The 14,546-nt window shown below is 37.1% G+C and overlaps 2 protein-coding genes across 4 annotated transcripts in view; both read left to right on the forward strand.

Annotated features, from left to right (window-relative positions):
* Positions 1-7,302, forward strand: part of LOC117407175 (WD repeat-containing protein 64-like) — a 34,604-nt gene extending 27,302 nt beyond the window's left edge. The window contains exons 23-30 of the mRNA XM_059029568.1: positions 226-318; positions 1,626-1,684; positions 2,509-2,650; positions 3,692-3,731; positions 3,820-3,908; positions 5,159-5,346; positions 5,819-5,922; positions 6,645-7,302. Coding sequence (XP_058885551.1) covers positions 226-318; positions 1,626-1,684; positions 2,509-2,650; positions 3,692-3,731; positions 3,820-3,908; positions 5,159-5,346; positions 5,819-5,922; positions 6,645-6,834 — 905 coding nt within the window. The 3' untranslated portion in view covers positions 6,835-7,302. The remainder of the gene's footprint in view (positions 1-225; positions 319-1,625; positions 1,685-2,508; positions 2,651-3,691; positions 3,732-3,819; positions 3,909-5,158; positions 5,347-5,818; positions 5,923-6,644) is intronic.
* Positions 7,303-7,477: 175 nt separating this feature from the next.
* LOC117406712 (beta-1,3-glucosyltransferase-like) overlaps positions 7,478-14,546 on the forward strand; it is a 73,633-nt gene continuing 66,564 nt past the window's right edge. For all 3 annotated transcript variants that reach the window (XR_009329433.1, XM_059029572.1, XM_059029573.1), the window contains exons 1-2: positions 7,478-7,684; positions 14,429-14,478. Coding sequence is in view for 2 of the 3 variants with exons in the window: in XM_059029572.1 (XP_058885555.1) it covers positions 7,618-7,684; positions 14,429-14,478 (117 nt within the window). In the remaining variant the exon portion in view is untranslated. The remainder of the gene's footprint in view (positions 7,685-14,428; positions 14,479-14,546) is intronic.

The raw sequence follows: 14,546 nt of genomic DNA on the forward strand, positions 1-14,546 counted from the left end.
GGAATCAAATTTCTTTTGTATTTCTGTCAATAAACAGTACCTGTGCACAATACTAGTTGTATTAGATTACTACTGTACAGAGCTGGAAAAACATAATCAAGCAACACAGGTAATATAGATATTTTGGTATGTAACAGTTGGATTAGATATACTGTATTTATACTGTATTTGTAAAACCAACCTTCAGTGACCACCATTGAACTCCTGTCTTTTTTTTTTTGCCAGCCATTGATAAAAGTGTTTCAAACTTAGTGTTCTTGAAAACACGTGCTCTGAAAGTGGGACCTGCTGCCTCTCTAGTATCCAATGGACCTCAAGGTGTGTACCACTTTGGCTGCATTATAATTTGAGAAAAGCTTTATGGTAGTTTAAAGTAAAAACCTTTGCTTCATAATATGTAAGTTGTGTGCCCATATATCTCTGCAACCCAGGAGTTAATACCTTATGAAAATTGCTGTTGAGTAGATGCACATTTTGTGCTGATAATCAGGAGCTCCAGATAATCAAAGTTGCAGTGACTAATACTATATTTATTTGGCATATGGAGATATGAAATTTGATTAGTTTCGGATAATTAGGTTTTGAATAATTGAGTGCCAATTATGTTTGGTCAGCTCAGTCTGTTGGGAGTTCCGTCTCCATTAAGTCTACTCTTGTCGTTATTGTTTTCTGGGGTCTCATGAGGAATGCGATATATGGAATCACCAAGTAGCATCATCTGGTTACCGTGGGAATACTGTATTTACACACAGCCAGCATTAGTAAACTTGAGAAAAGGTTCCTTCTTTCTTTGTGGTTATAGGGGGCTGTGTGGTCCAGTGGTTTAAGAAAAGGGCTTGTAACCAGGAGGTCCCCGGTTCAAATTCCACCTCAGCCACTGACTCATTGTGTGACCCTGAGCAAGTCACTTAACTTCCTTGTGCTCCGTCTTTCGGGTGAGACGTAATTGTAAGTGACTCTGCAGCTGATGCAGAGTTCACACACCCTAGTCTCTGTAAGTCGCCTTGGATAAAGGCGTCTGCTAAATAAACAAATAATAATAGAAAGGACAGCCACGCTCTTTACCTGGTGCAGAAAGACAAGGCAATGCAAACCTGTACTACATTCTTCCAAAGACATGAAACCCTCTCTTTAACCTGTTGCCCTAATTAAGAACCAATTTAAATCGTGAGTTTAGCATTTGAATTCTCTCAGCTGGCCCGTCACTGAAAATCCTGGTCCGTCTTTCTACACCTATACCAAGGACAGATGTTGTGAGCTCAGCAGTGGCTGTTTCAGTGCAGGAACAGTAGCTTACTCAGGTTGAAGGAGGCAATGAGAGTGGAAGAACTTTAGTAACCTGAGATGTGTTGTTTTTGAAGTGACCCATGGCACATAAGTTGTGTCTAATTGAGTTGTGAACTGTCAGTATAACTTGGTGTAGGGGTTGTAGGTACAACTGCACAGCTAACACATGTTTAGCAGTATAAGTACATGGTTGAGTCTAAAGAAGTGTGAATGTATACTATTTATGAATAACTCCAGTGGAGTTAAGTGCACTATTTCAGACTGATGTAAATGCCACTGAAATAATAGTACAACTTCTTTTAAACTAAAAAGTACATGAACTCTTTGTTTTTCCAAAGGCTACATCAATTTCTGGAGTCTGTTCGGTGAAGGCAAACACTTTGCCACATTTCAAGCTGTAAGTATGAGTATAGCGATTGGGATCCTTTAATAAGTAGTTAGGGAGACCAACTTGTCAGGAACATATTTGTATACCATGAAAAAATAGGTGAGAGATTTACATTCAAGTGAGGGATCCCTGCTGAAAATTCCAGAACCTACTTGTGAGCAGCAATACCAGCTTTTCAGTCACGTCTCTTGAACCAGAAGGACCAGTTTAACATCATCACAACCACCAACGATGACCAGGGCAAGCTAGCAGTTTAACAGCATTCAGAATGGCCTAAGGGTCTAAAATGCTAAATAGCATTCTTCAAAAAGTAAACATAAAACTGAGGTTTCGGTCTGCTCAGCAGATACAGATTTCACTGCAGGTGGTGAACAAAAAAAAAAAGGAGCATTGAACATGGAGTGTGTGAAGAGATGCCTCGAAGGGGTTTTCACATCCTCAACCAAACCATGAGAGCAGCGCTTGAATGGAATAGTAAATAAGTTCATCTATTAAATTACAAATAACAAGCTTGTGCAATATAAGACAGTCCTAAAAAAGTGTTTGTTTTTACATCTTTTACACCACGTTTTTAAGCACTGGAAATGAGAAATGTTATAAGCCGAGACCCCTGCTGTCCAATAAACATCTGCATGCAATTAAACAAAAACAATGTGTTCTAAAAATGAATAACCAAAATGAAAACTGTCCTTTTAACCAGACTAAAACCAGTTTTCTGCAGTCTATATCTGACCTCTTAAAAGGAAAGAGTTACAGAGAAAATGAAGTGGCCAGGCAATAGATATATTGAATCCAGGTATTAAATGCCTATTTCTAACATTATATATTTTCAGTCCAAGATGAAAGTGCATATCACAAGCATTGCTGTGACTGCTGATGACAGCTTGCTCTATGCAGCGGACCAGGCCGGTTATGTGTATGTTTATGATATTCAGGAGTTTACTCTTCAAGGACCTGAAGAAGGACCACCTAAAAGTAGGCCCAATTCATTTGATATACATTGTCCTAAAGAAATACAAACAACTGTGTACAATACAGTCTACACTCGGATATCCTTCACCTACTGTTGCCAGTGTAATGGTTTTTAAATGACATATGAATTCAAGTACAGTAGCACTCTGCTGTTGCCAGTGTAATGGTTTTTAAAATGACATATGAATTCATGTACAGTAGCACTCTGCTGTTGCCAGTTGCCATTATGATGGACATCTGAATTGGACAAGTAATTGAGGGCTGGATTCATGAGTTTAAACTGTATGTGTTATTGTTGCATTTCTTTTTAAATACAGTTCAAGAATTAAACTGCATTAGGAGGATATTTACAGGGTTTGAACAAAAAAATGTAAAACTCCTGTTAGATCAGTTTGGGTGTGGAGCAATCCGCCAGCAAGAGACACTGTCTGCAGTGAAGCGTTCACATTTCTGGAGGCATATGTAAACATTTATCTATGATGAACAACTATAATTCGTTCAGGGAAGCTGGGGTGGAAACCTGCAGCAAAGTCTTTCATCCAGAATCTCACAGCCTAATGTTAAGAAACAACAGCACCCCAAATCCCTCCCTACTATGTGCTCTTTCCAAGTCAGTCATATCTGCTCATTGTGACTGAAATTACAGCTACAGCTGTTATAAAATACAAAATACATAATGCATGCCCAACCAGCTAATCAGTTATGTCAGGGCTAGCCATTTACATAAAGGTATGTGTAGCATATCACGGGTGTTACCAATTTCTGGTCCATCTTTTGAGACAGCCTGGAGCACACAATAATGAAAAGTAAATGTTCTAGAAAGCGGCATCAATCTCAAAACAAAAGCAAAAGTTCTCGCCCTGGTTTCTGTAACAGTAAACCAAAATATACACCAAATGCAGTTTTATTTTAAAACAAGTATTAAAAGAGAAGAGCTACAGATGGGTTTTTTTGTAATGGTTTTAAAAGTGACAGTAAATACATAAAATTGTTGTTTTAAAATCGTGTTTCAGGCCTACTAAAATAATGTCTTTTTGTTAATAGCTGTGAACTATTGGCGAGCCCATATAGACACTGTCACCAGGTATGCACTGCCATTGCTTTTTTAATGTATGCATTTTGTTTATTCTATAAACAGTTGGCTGAAACGTGTCAGCAATTTTCTTTTCCAGTTTGGAGATCATAGATGAAGATACAGTGTTACTCAGCTCCTCTACAGACTGTACTGTGCGACTCTGGAGCACCGATGGAGAGTTTATAGGTAAATATCAACTTATTCTCAAAACTAATATGACATGAGCCCATATATCCCTCAAAAGAAATACAAAAATAGTAGAGGCTTTAATCGATTAAAAAATAATCGACCGAGTGAGCTATCCAAAAAAAGTGTGTGAAAAAGATCTTGAGAAATGGTGGAGGGGACTTCTAAAGAACTTGGCAAAAGAGCAACTTGAAAGTACACCCAATATTTCACAATATCTCAGAATGAAGAAATATCATCTTAGTCGCAAGTAAGCTATTTTTTCTTTTTATTCAATGGATTTCTTTCAAACGGTACCAGAAAATGAACAGCTACATCATATTTTTTCTTCAGCTAACTAAAATAAAATATCATAGCACTCAATAATTTACATTTCCCTTCTGCTAACATAAATAATATAGTACTCAGTAAGTTACCTTTGTCAGTCTGAAACTTGAAAGCATACCATATACCAAAAGCAGATCTGTTAAATACAGTATTCTAGGTTATTATTTTTTTTAATTCTTAGCAGACGCCCTTATCCAGGGCAACTTGCAATTGTTACAAGATATCACATTATTTTTACATACAATTACCCATTTATACAGTTGGGTTTTTACTGGAGCAATCTAGGTAAAGTACCTTGCTCAAGGGCATAGCAGCAGTGTCCTCCACCTGGGATTGAACCCACAACCCTCTGGTCAAGAGTCCAGAGCACTAACCACTACTCCATACTACTGCCTTATAGAGCGCCTGGTCATTGACACTAATATATACACTCTTGATGTAGTTTTAATCTTAGATCTGGCATTTAGCTGAAGGAAATGCAAACGGGCAGTACAGCTAAAAAAAAAAAAAAGGCAGATTTCAATACAATTTGATATCACCAGCAAACAGGTGTGATTAATCGATTGCAGATCAGATGATTAATCAATCATATAAAATGTCAAGATTAAAACCCCTCAAAAATAGTAAAACTAATGTTTATGTGTAGGTTTAACTGAAGGGTTAAGTTTAGTCTTAGGGTTAGGTAAGCATACAAGACATGACTTCCAGTATATAGTTAGTCTTCAGTGAACATTAGACTACACTAAACAAAGTCCTTTTATCTTTGGGTTACTGGTATGTAATAAGTGTTTATACGCGTAGTATAGCATTTATATAAGCTGGTGATATTGACATGAATCAGCATGTGGGGATGTACAATCTGTCAGTCCAAGTTGTGCAGTTTAAATCATTCCATCATACTTGTTTTGTGTTATTTTTAAAAGGTACTTTCGGACAACCTGAGAGTTGGAACGTTCACACTCCAGCTTCCTGGAAGCATCCCATGATCCCTTACGAAATTCTGGTTGATCCACTCAGCATGCCTGTTCACCAGATACTGGAGGGAGAGAGCAATGCCTTGGACGTCATTAACTCAGACCAAACCACAAACAAAGAGACCTTCGACACAAAGGTTTCTATATGAATTTATTTTGTATCATGAAAGCATATTGAAATAGGGTCTGCTTGTGAGTGCTGAACCAGAAGCCATAGCCTGAGGGTTACAAAAGTCACAGAGATTCTGATATAGTTCCCTCTGCAACAGTACGTGGATTTTCTTCCAATTAGATGGTAACAAGAAGATGCAATTAAGAAGATCAAGTCACTGAAAGAAAAAATGCTTCTCATGTTTTTTAAAAGAGCGAGCTGTTGGGGTTTCAGGAATTTCAGTTGAAAACTTCATGTGGGCAGGCATTTTATTAGGTAATCAACTTTAGTTTTCAAGAGTATATATCCCTTTTAAGGATGAGACTGGTCATGCCCAGACCTACTAACCCTTTTTGTGACACGTACAACATTGAAATATTATTGAAAATGGGAACTAGGCTAATAAACCTATAAATATTTCTAGCCCAGTAAACTAACACATTTGTTCAATTTTGCAGCCAGAATCTTACTACCCTCCCAGAGTTCCCCAATTGATAATCAGTGATGAAGATATCAAAAAAGAAATTGACAAAAACCATTACCCACAGGATCATGGGAAAAGGTACTCAAACTAACTGCCAGTCATACATGATGACATTCTCAAAATGCACTGTTAGCAGATTTATCAAAGACAGCTACATTGTTAATATTGAGAAATCATTTATTTAGATTATTATGATAACAGTTATTGATCATGGAAGGCACCAGTGGTTTTTCAGTTTTTTGCAAAGTGTTTATGCCATCATCAGGGGCAGTATATGATTGAAAAAACGATCTCAAGCTAAAAGAATTGGTGGGCAAGTCTCTATACTATACTGACCAATGGAACTTAAAAACAAATGGAATGAACATATATATATTGTATTGTTTTAATGTTATTTTAAAATGATCTTTATCTTTCACGTAGAATAATATATATATTTTTAAAAAACAACAACAAAAAAAAAAACTTTAGTATTACAAAGCCTGTCCGTCTTGGATTTCTCCAGCTCTGATAGACTGAAGTCAGGATATGTTACAGCTGAACAGAAACAACAAATACATTGAATATGATCACATAACACAGTAAAGCCTATGATAACCTGCTGCACAATGAACATGTTTTAATGATGTGTCGGTGAAGAGCCTGTGTCGGTTCAAAGCAGGTACCTGACTCTCAAAGGCAAGTTCTGTACCTATTTGCCTTATAAACTGCAGCAACACTATTTCTTTTCTAGATGAGTGCAGGCTCTGTTAGGTTAGCTACTATTGATCTATTATGAATGATTTTCTATTATATTTCAGGCTTCGACATGAAATATACAAGCACACAAATAAAACTCCAAACCATGGGGGCTCAAAAGCCTACCACACTCTGAAGTACTTTGAAGTAACGGACACGCCAGCTACATGTAAAAAGCCTGATCTGTCAGCCGCGGGAATGGACCCTTTTATATCAAATTACACGGAAGACAGCTCTGCTGACAGCGGCTGATTCTCGCTGAAGGGAAATGCTGCTGCAGCCGATGACCATCATGTTAACTTTGTATTCAGAATCTACTTCTGCACAAAACGTTATCAATTTGTAAAGGACCTCCTGTCTTGAAATGTTTTAACCTACACTCAATAATAGTGCTTATTTTATTGAAGTACCTTATGATAGTTCCTTTGTTGATTATTCTAGAAAAGTTCCCGCAGCTGGGACCGCTGGCCTAAGCCCCCCCACAACTGCGATGCCAGACTGCGTTCTCTGCCGCTGGATTGGCGTCTTGGTAATATTAATCAAATTCGGTTAGTCTGAAATAATAAGATATCAAGTTTTTCATACAGTCAGGGCTGACAGGTGGAAAGTCCTTTCAATTAAACATGTCTTGCTGAATGCCAAGCTTGAAACCGTGGAACAGGTTTAAACGTTTTAATATTGTATGGTACATATGCTTTACATTCACTGTCAACCCATTTCAAGAATGAATTCCCACACAGAACATAATTTATCAATGTAATTGCAACAATTCATTATAGAAAATACATATAATTACAGTAAATGTATCGAGTACTGTATTATAGAAATTAATTTCAATATTGTGACTGCTGTAGCCCAATATGTCCACCAGACGGCGATGTGGTACCACAGTTAGGTTCTCAAGCAGTGAGTACAGCGGTAGTGTCGGCGGGTGACTGAAAACATCCTGTACTAGAAAACGCTGCCAACTCCATCTCGCTTCTCTGAGCCTGGCGATCAGATCTGTGCTACTGTGTAACATCACGGGCCCCGATCATGCCGACTGGTACCTGTCTTCCTGGGAATAAAGTAGCTTCTTTTTGTCTCATCTTTCTGTATTGCAGTAAGTATTTCTTCCCTTCAAAGTTTGCCTGCAGATTATTTTGTTTTCAGACAGCGGAAAATATGAATACATATTTTGACAGTGCAGCGGGCATCTTTCTGTGCATTCACAACGGCATGATTGATATACTATGCTGGTCTAGAGTGGAGCGTGGAAAATTTAAGTTGTATAGTACAACGAATAGATTTTTTGGAATTTAAATGTGGGAATTTTCAAAGGTCGTTAGTCGACAGGCTTTAAAAATAAAACAGGCCTCTTAGATGTTACTCGTAGCAACTAGTTGAGCGACTGCTCTTAATTGTTCCCAAAAAGTTAGTCTACGTGGGTTTTAAACGCGGATTACAGAGCTGTCAAAATAAATACTTAAACAGCAATTACTTTGTAACATGTCTGTATATACGTGCCTTTGCCAACAGTAATAATCGCAAGTTTATAAATACGTGTCTGGGGAGCAAAAACGAAAAAAAAGTAAGAACGCGAGGAATGTAATAATGTAGTAGCACTTTGTTCCCACATTTTTAACTGGGATTATGGTGTGTAAAATGCGTGTTGACATTGCGCTGTGAAAGGCGCTTAGCACTAGTTCCGACAGTTCGTGCTCCTAAAGTAAATGCTGTTTTTCAAATTATTAATAATTTATAATATTGCTTATGAAAACTCAGCAAGCTTCTGAATTGGAATGCCCACAGTCACAAATCAAATGCATGTATTTTATTGCGTAATATTTGTTGTGCAGATTATAATGGTTTAGTAGTCCCACTTTCCATTAAGGTGTATTGCATCACTTTAACTTTGGTGCTTCTCATGTTTCTTGGGCATACAGCGACAGTTTGCAATAATAATGCTAATTGTCGTTCAAGGACATCGCAGATTGATTTATTTGTTATTATTTTAACTGATTAACAGCAGAGTGCGAAAACAAAAGCAACAAAAGGTCTGGCTCTCGCTTCTTTTGGCTGGTGTCAGTGCAAATATCTCGATTTATTTAGATCTTTGTGGAAAGTTTTGGTCTCAGCTCGTTTTGCTTTATAGTTTAGCCTAGTGCTAAACTAACTTGATTTATTTTTTAAAACAAACTGCATTAAAGGCGCTCCAGCAGTGACATGTATAGGGCTTTTCTATGTATAGGACCACATTAAACTATACCATGACCCAAAACTATTTACATTAATTTCCAGTTTTAAAACATCCTAAATGAATGTGTGTTTCAATATGGCGCATCATTTGTTGTGTTGTGTGTGATTCATATTTAAGAATATATTAAAGGTTATTTGTGAATAGGTACGGTTCATTTTGTAGTCTCCTGGCTGGAAACTAGGTTTTCCCACTTGGTTTACATTCTGTTAAGGTAATGTCATTTTACAGGCACTGTTAACATTCTCCCACTTTGAAACCTTCTCACCACTCATTGTTACCCTGGGAACTAAACAGCAATGAAATCCATTGACACTAACCTTTAAGAGATGGGTCTGTTGTACATACCTCATTAATTCATCAACCATTTACCCTCAGATCGCCACTGATTGCACAATAAGGTTTACTAAATTATGTTTTATAGTTTATTAGTATGATATTACTTTTGTTGTATATACCTGGCTAGTAATACAATACAATACAATACCTGTCCATACTGCATTTGCCTCTCACATAAAAGGAAACACATCAGTAATGTGTGTTCAGCTTACAAGAAAAGCAAAAATCATCTAGGCAATGTTAAAGCTACACAGCTCCACAATGTTGTTACATTTTCTGGTATTCTTTTTATATCCTTCAGGGGTGTAAACGACTCATACTGCATAGCAGTTTCACCCATTCCAGGTTTTAATACAAGCCTGATTAACCACAGTGTATTGCAGGTGTCTTATTATTACTCATAGTAAAACCATGAATGGATCAAACCTCTTTGTCAGGGGTCTTCAATCCTGGTCGTGGAGGGCCGGTGTCCCTCCTGGTTTTTGTTCCAACTGTACCCTAAATGAATGAATTGGACCAATTAAGCTTCTAATAAGCACTTAATTTGTTCAACTAAGTTTTGTTTCATCTAGAATTGATTATTGTAATGCACTTTTTCTGGTATTCCAAAACGTGTGGTATCCCACTTGCAGCTTGTTCAGAATACCGCTGCTAGAATTCTGACTAAAACCAGGAAAAGTGAACACATTACCACTGTTTTGGCCTCTTTACACTGGCTCCCTGTGCAGTATAGAACTGATTTTGCTGTTAACTTACAAGGCCATGGATGGATTAACACCTAGTTATTTGCAGGAGTTACTGACCACAGGATGTGGGGCTGCTGGTTATTCCTAGGGTCTTTTTCTTGTAGAGCTCCTAAATTATGGAATGCTGTGCCTTCGTTAGTGGGTTTTAATGAAACTATATGTGTATACTGTTATTTAAATGGTCTGACTGTGGCAGTTGTATGTGTGACATGCTATATAGATGTATTGTGGTTTGTTCATTTTTCTGCTATGTACTGTACAGTGCTTTGCGATACTTTTGTGTAAAAAGCACTATATAAACTGCTCTCTGTAATCCCTAGGGATGCCACCAGGCCAAAAACCCTACAAACTCTTCAAAACAAACAAAATATAACACCCAAGCTTTGGCTATCTGATTTTACTGCAAGAAAACAGATGCTGGGCACTGTAGACAGATATCTGATTAACTGTGTTGCTTTAAATATTCATAACCTTGCAAGAATTCAAGAAATGTTATGCATACAATGAAGTAAACGGGAACCTTTTCCCTTGTTATTCATATAAGTGACCATGGTAAGGTTCTGTAGAGATTTTCCCACTTAATAATAATAATAATAATAATAATAATAATAATAATAATAATTTAATTTAAATAGAGCACCTTTCACACTGAAGTGTCCAAGGGGCTGCACAATAAAATGTCCACAAATTTATAAACATTGTAAACTTCAATACAAACCAGATAAAAGCAGAATTTCACAAATACATTGGTAAACAGTGTAAGCATAAAAACAAGATATAAAATCTCAGTTCATATTTAAAAACCTAGGAAGCCTAAGAAAAGAAGACAGCTGAAAAGAGGTATGTTTTGAGAGAAGTTTTAAACTGAGAAACTGTTTTTGGAACCTTTGCTGTAGGCTACTGATTGCTTGGTGCACACATTTATGTTTGATTCATTCCTTGATCCAATCTTCTAAATTACTCAGGGTCTTGAGAAACTGATACATGTTCTCTGTATAACTTTGAAGTTTGGGAATGCAAAAGCCTTGCGACTATCTCAAAAATGTGGTATATACAAAATTAAAGAGCCCAGGATACCGTTTTCCTTTGAATTTAAGATGGAGCCCAAATTCACCACGCTCAATTTGGGGAAAAAAGTAAAACATCAAATAAATATGCATTTACAAAGATACAACTTCAGTTACGCTGCTGTATCGTTGTTGTATATTAACCACAGAGCTTGTTTATTGTGCTGCGCACTGTATAATACTTAAGATGGCGTCTCTGTCGTACACACACCACCACTCGCTTACGGCATCACACATCCTGGCAACAAGAAGTACGACACAACACTCCATAACATCAGGCAACATTTAACCCAGCAACCACAACAGCATTGACCACATTGCAGACACAACAGTCAGAACCAGTTTTTCTCCCAATTTGTGAACTGTGGTATTGCTTGGCATGTCAAACTACAGGGGTCTGATCAGCATTTCTGATCTGCTCAAACTGGTATTGTTTGTTAGAAACAATAACATTGTAAAAGCTTCTCTTGGTATTCCTCAGGAAGCTAAGGAGGCTTCTTTGAAAATGACTGCCTGTGTAACATGGATGATTCGAAATTGGGCAGTAATGTTTTGGTTCATTTTTTCTCAGCAGTAATTCACGTTGCTGCTTGTGTATTCAGGCAGATGTCTTTGTTGTCTTTTCTCAGCAGTCAGTCACGTTGTTGTTTGTGTACTCGGATAGTCACGTCTCTTTTTGGCGATTTTAATACACGCATCGCCATACTGTACTCGGATTTAAGACGCAGGCTATTTTTGAGAAGCAAAAAATGGTTAAAAAAAGCGCTTCTTAAATTCGAAGGAATACAGTATATTAAAATGAGAAAAAAAATTCTTACCTGCTATGGCAATAGAGAAGGGATATATTCGATTTATAAGCCCAAGTTAATTGATAATATTTTGGGCTATCAGTGACTATATTTGAAGAGTGGATGACCTTTTATTGGCTGGGTTTACACACAGTTTAGAAACTCCACTGGGGGGGTTAAATTGGGGGTTAAAATTCTCTCTCCACTGGGGGGGGGTTAAATTGCATTCTCACGCTAAAAAGCCATGCGATTGACCAAAAACTCATGGAAACATGTCAGAAAGCCATACCTATTTCTTACACGAATTCAGCAGTGGAAATCCTGTTTGTGATGTAACCTCAAGCAACTTTCTACTACAACTAAAGGCCACACCAAGCAATCCTTTATTACCTGAGATCTGCTGGAAGTAGCCAGATAGGAAACAATAAGCAAACAGTACAAGGGCTTATAGATTAGTTGTTTTATAAGGTTAAGGTTATAAAAAAATACTGAAGCTACTACAAATAAAAACAATGCAGCCCTTTGCAATAAATAAATAAATAAATAAATAAATAAGGAAGCCTTTTGCAAAGCACAGATATTTTTGTTACCTTCGTGTTTGGTGATTTGGATAGCCTATTGCTTTAAGCTTAGACTTTTCTGTCCCTCCCCTATAAGATGCACTAAACTGTACACTAGCTTTAAGTAGTATCTATCATGGGTACCGAGCAAGGACAAAAAAGTCATTTGTACCCCAAAATGTTTTCAATTAGCATTGCTGGGAATTCATTGCCAGTGCCTTTATTATTGCTGTGGGCTGCTGACAGCACCAGGATTGAACGTCCACCTAGAGTTAAAAAATAATCTTTTAAAGCTAATTCATTGAGCAAGATCTGTTCAAAAAGACACATACGGGGCTTAGCATCTAATGAGAAATGTGTTGAACTCATGGACTATACTGGATAACAACAACATTGTGTGTGTATATGTATGTGTGTGTGTATATATATAAACCACATTCTACTGGCATTTGGAAGGAGAATTTCTCTGGCTAAAAGAAAACTACATGGAAACCCACACTACCCAAAAGGTACTACCAAAATAGTGTGAGAAAAAGGTGAGACTTATATTTATTTTTCCATGGAAACCCAGTCACTGTTTATACAGAATGCAGTATTACAGATTCTACAGTGTTTTTTAAACTTCAGTTTAAAGCTTTAGCTCTCATCTATGCAGATGGAATTGTATTTAATATCTCATCTATGTTTTATAGACAAACAGAAAACCTACATCTGCATAATCCAAGTCAACAGCCAGGTTTCAACAAATGTCTGCATTTATTCATTCTGAAACAGCTGTCTAAATTCATCTTATTCCATCTCTGCTGACTGTTTATTTGGTCTGTATATCCAATTGGTGTGTCTAATTATACTATACTCACTCAAAGGGTCTGTCTTCATAGACCGTTTTTGAAAAGAAATATTCAAAAGGTTCAGGTAAACAAAGAGAAATTTCCGCAGAAAAGGCTAGAGATGCAGGAATGTGTTTTTATCATTAGACAGCATACTTCAACACTTACTGGGATAGATACATGAATGGAGAATGACTTGGGGTGAGGCTTTCATCTACCCAGCTCTAAACCCCTGCTTAAATATCGTGGTATGGAATCCCAGAATTAATGCTCACCCCATTTTAAATAAAAAAAAGATTTAGATAAGCAAGTCGCCTCCCAGAGGATCAGTGACGCTCCAGAATGTTATCGATTTACCAGGAATACAGAATAACTGCTTTGTTAACCTACTTAATGATATACCTGTTTTATTTATTTATTTATTTATTTATTTATTAAAACTTCCCTAGAAACAGCAACTCATGCAGATGGTTTCAGGTGGTAGCAGGAGAATGCAATCTTTAGTTCACGTTCGTGATTGATTGGCAGGAGGGCTTCAAGGAAGGAGGCAGCGTGTCTGCTGCTGAAACTACCATTAGAGAATGTAAAACAACTGCCTGATTTCCAACGAAGAACAAAGCAGGCTAAACTATGGAAGCATGTAATTAAGCCACCCAGGAATCCAAAGTACTTCATGTGGGACACTAGCTTTATTTTTATCGTTATCCTTACGGTCATCTGAAAATAAAACCCTATGCCTCTTTTGAAAAACATATCAAAGGGTGTTTCTTTTTGGGTGCTTCTTTTGTTGATTGGCAGCCCTGTTCTCCTTCTAGCATAATATACAGCAGCATACCCAGTAATGATGAGTAAGCACAGAAATAAACCTGTACAGTATATTACAAATATATAGATACATCGTTTTTTAAACGCATACAGAAGATTTGTAGTGCAGGACCATTTTTGTTTCTTTTTCAATCCTGTATAGCAGTAGTGGTAGCATCAAAGAGTCTTTTTTTTTCAGATTTTTCCAGGACAATTTTTTTAGACACAAAATACAGTTGGTTCTCATTATCCCAGACTATGTACAACATTTATAGTTTATCAGATTATACATGATAAAAGATTTGTGACCATTCAACTGTGTAGAGATATTTGATTCACTAGCTCTCAGTTGCAAACGGGGCAGATAGTCTTATAAAAATCACCTAACTGGATCTCTGAGTGACTCACCTGGTGCAGTAAATGCAGTGCAGTAAATGTTTCCCATTTATTCACATCTTTTTTTTTCCTTTTTCCAGTACCTGTTATTGCTGCCGCAAAAGATATCAAAGAAGACAACCATTCACAGGTAGGTGCTAATAATAAATAGGACAAATCGCCCACGCAGCTCTCTTTAAATTGGATTTAAATTAAAGT

The sequence above is a fragment of the Acipenser ruthenus genome, chromosome 8 (assembly GCF_902713425.1).
Source record: "Acipenser ruthenus chromosome 8, fAciRut3.2 maternal haplotype, whole genome shotgun sequence".
Classification (NCBI taxonomy): domain Eukaryota; kingdom Metazoa; phylum Chordata; class Actinopteri; order Acipenseriformes; family Acipenseridae; genus Acipenser; species Acipenser ruthenus.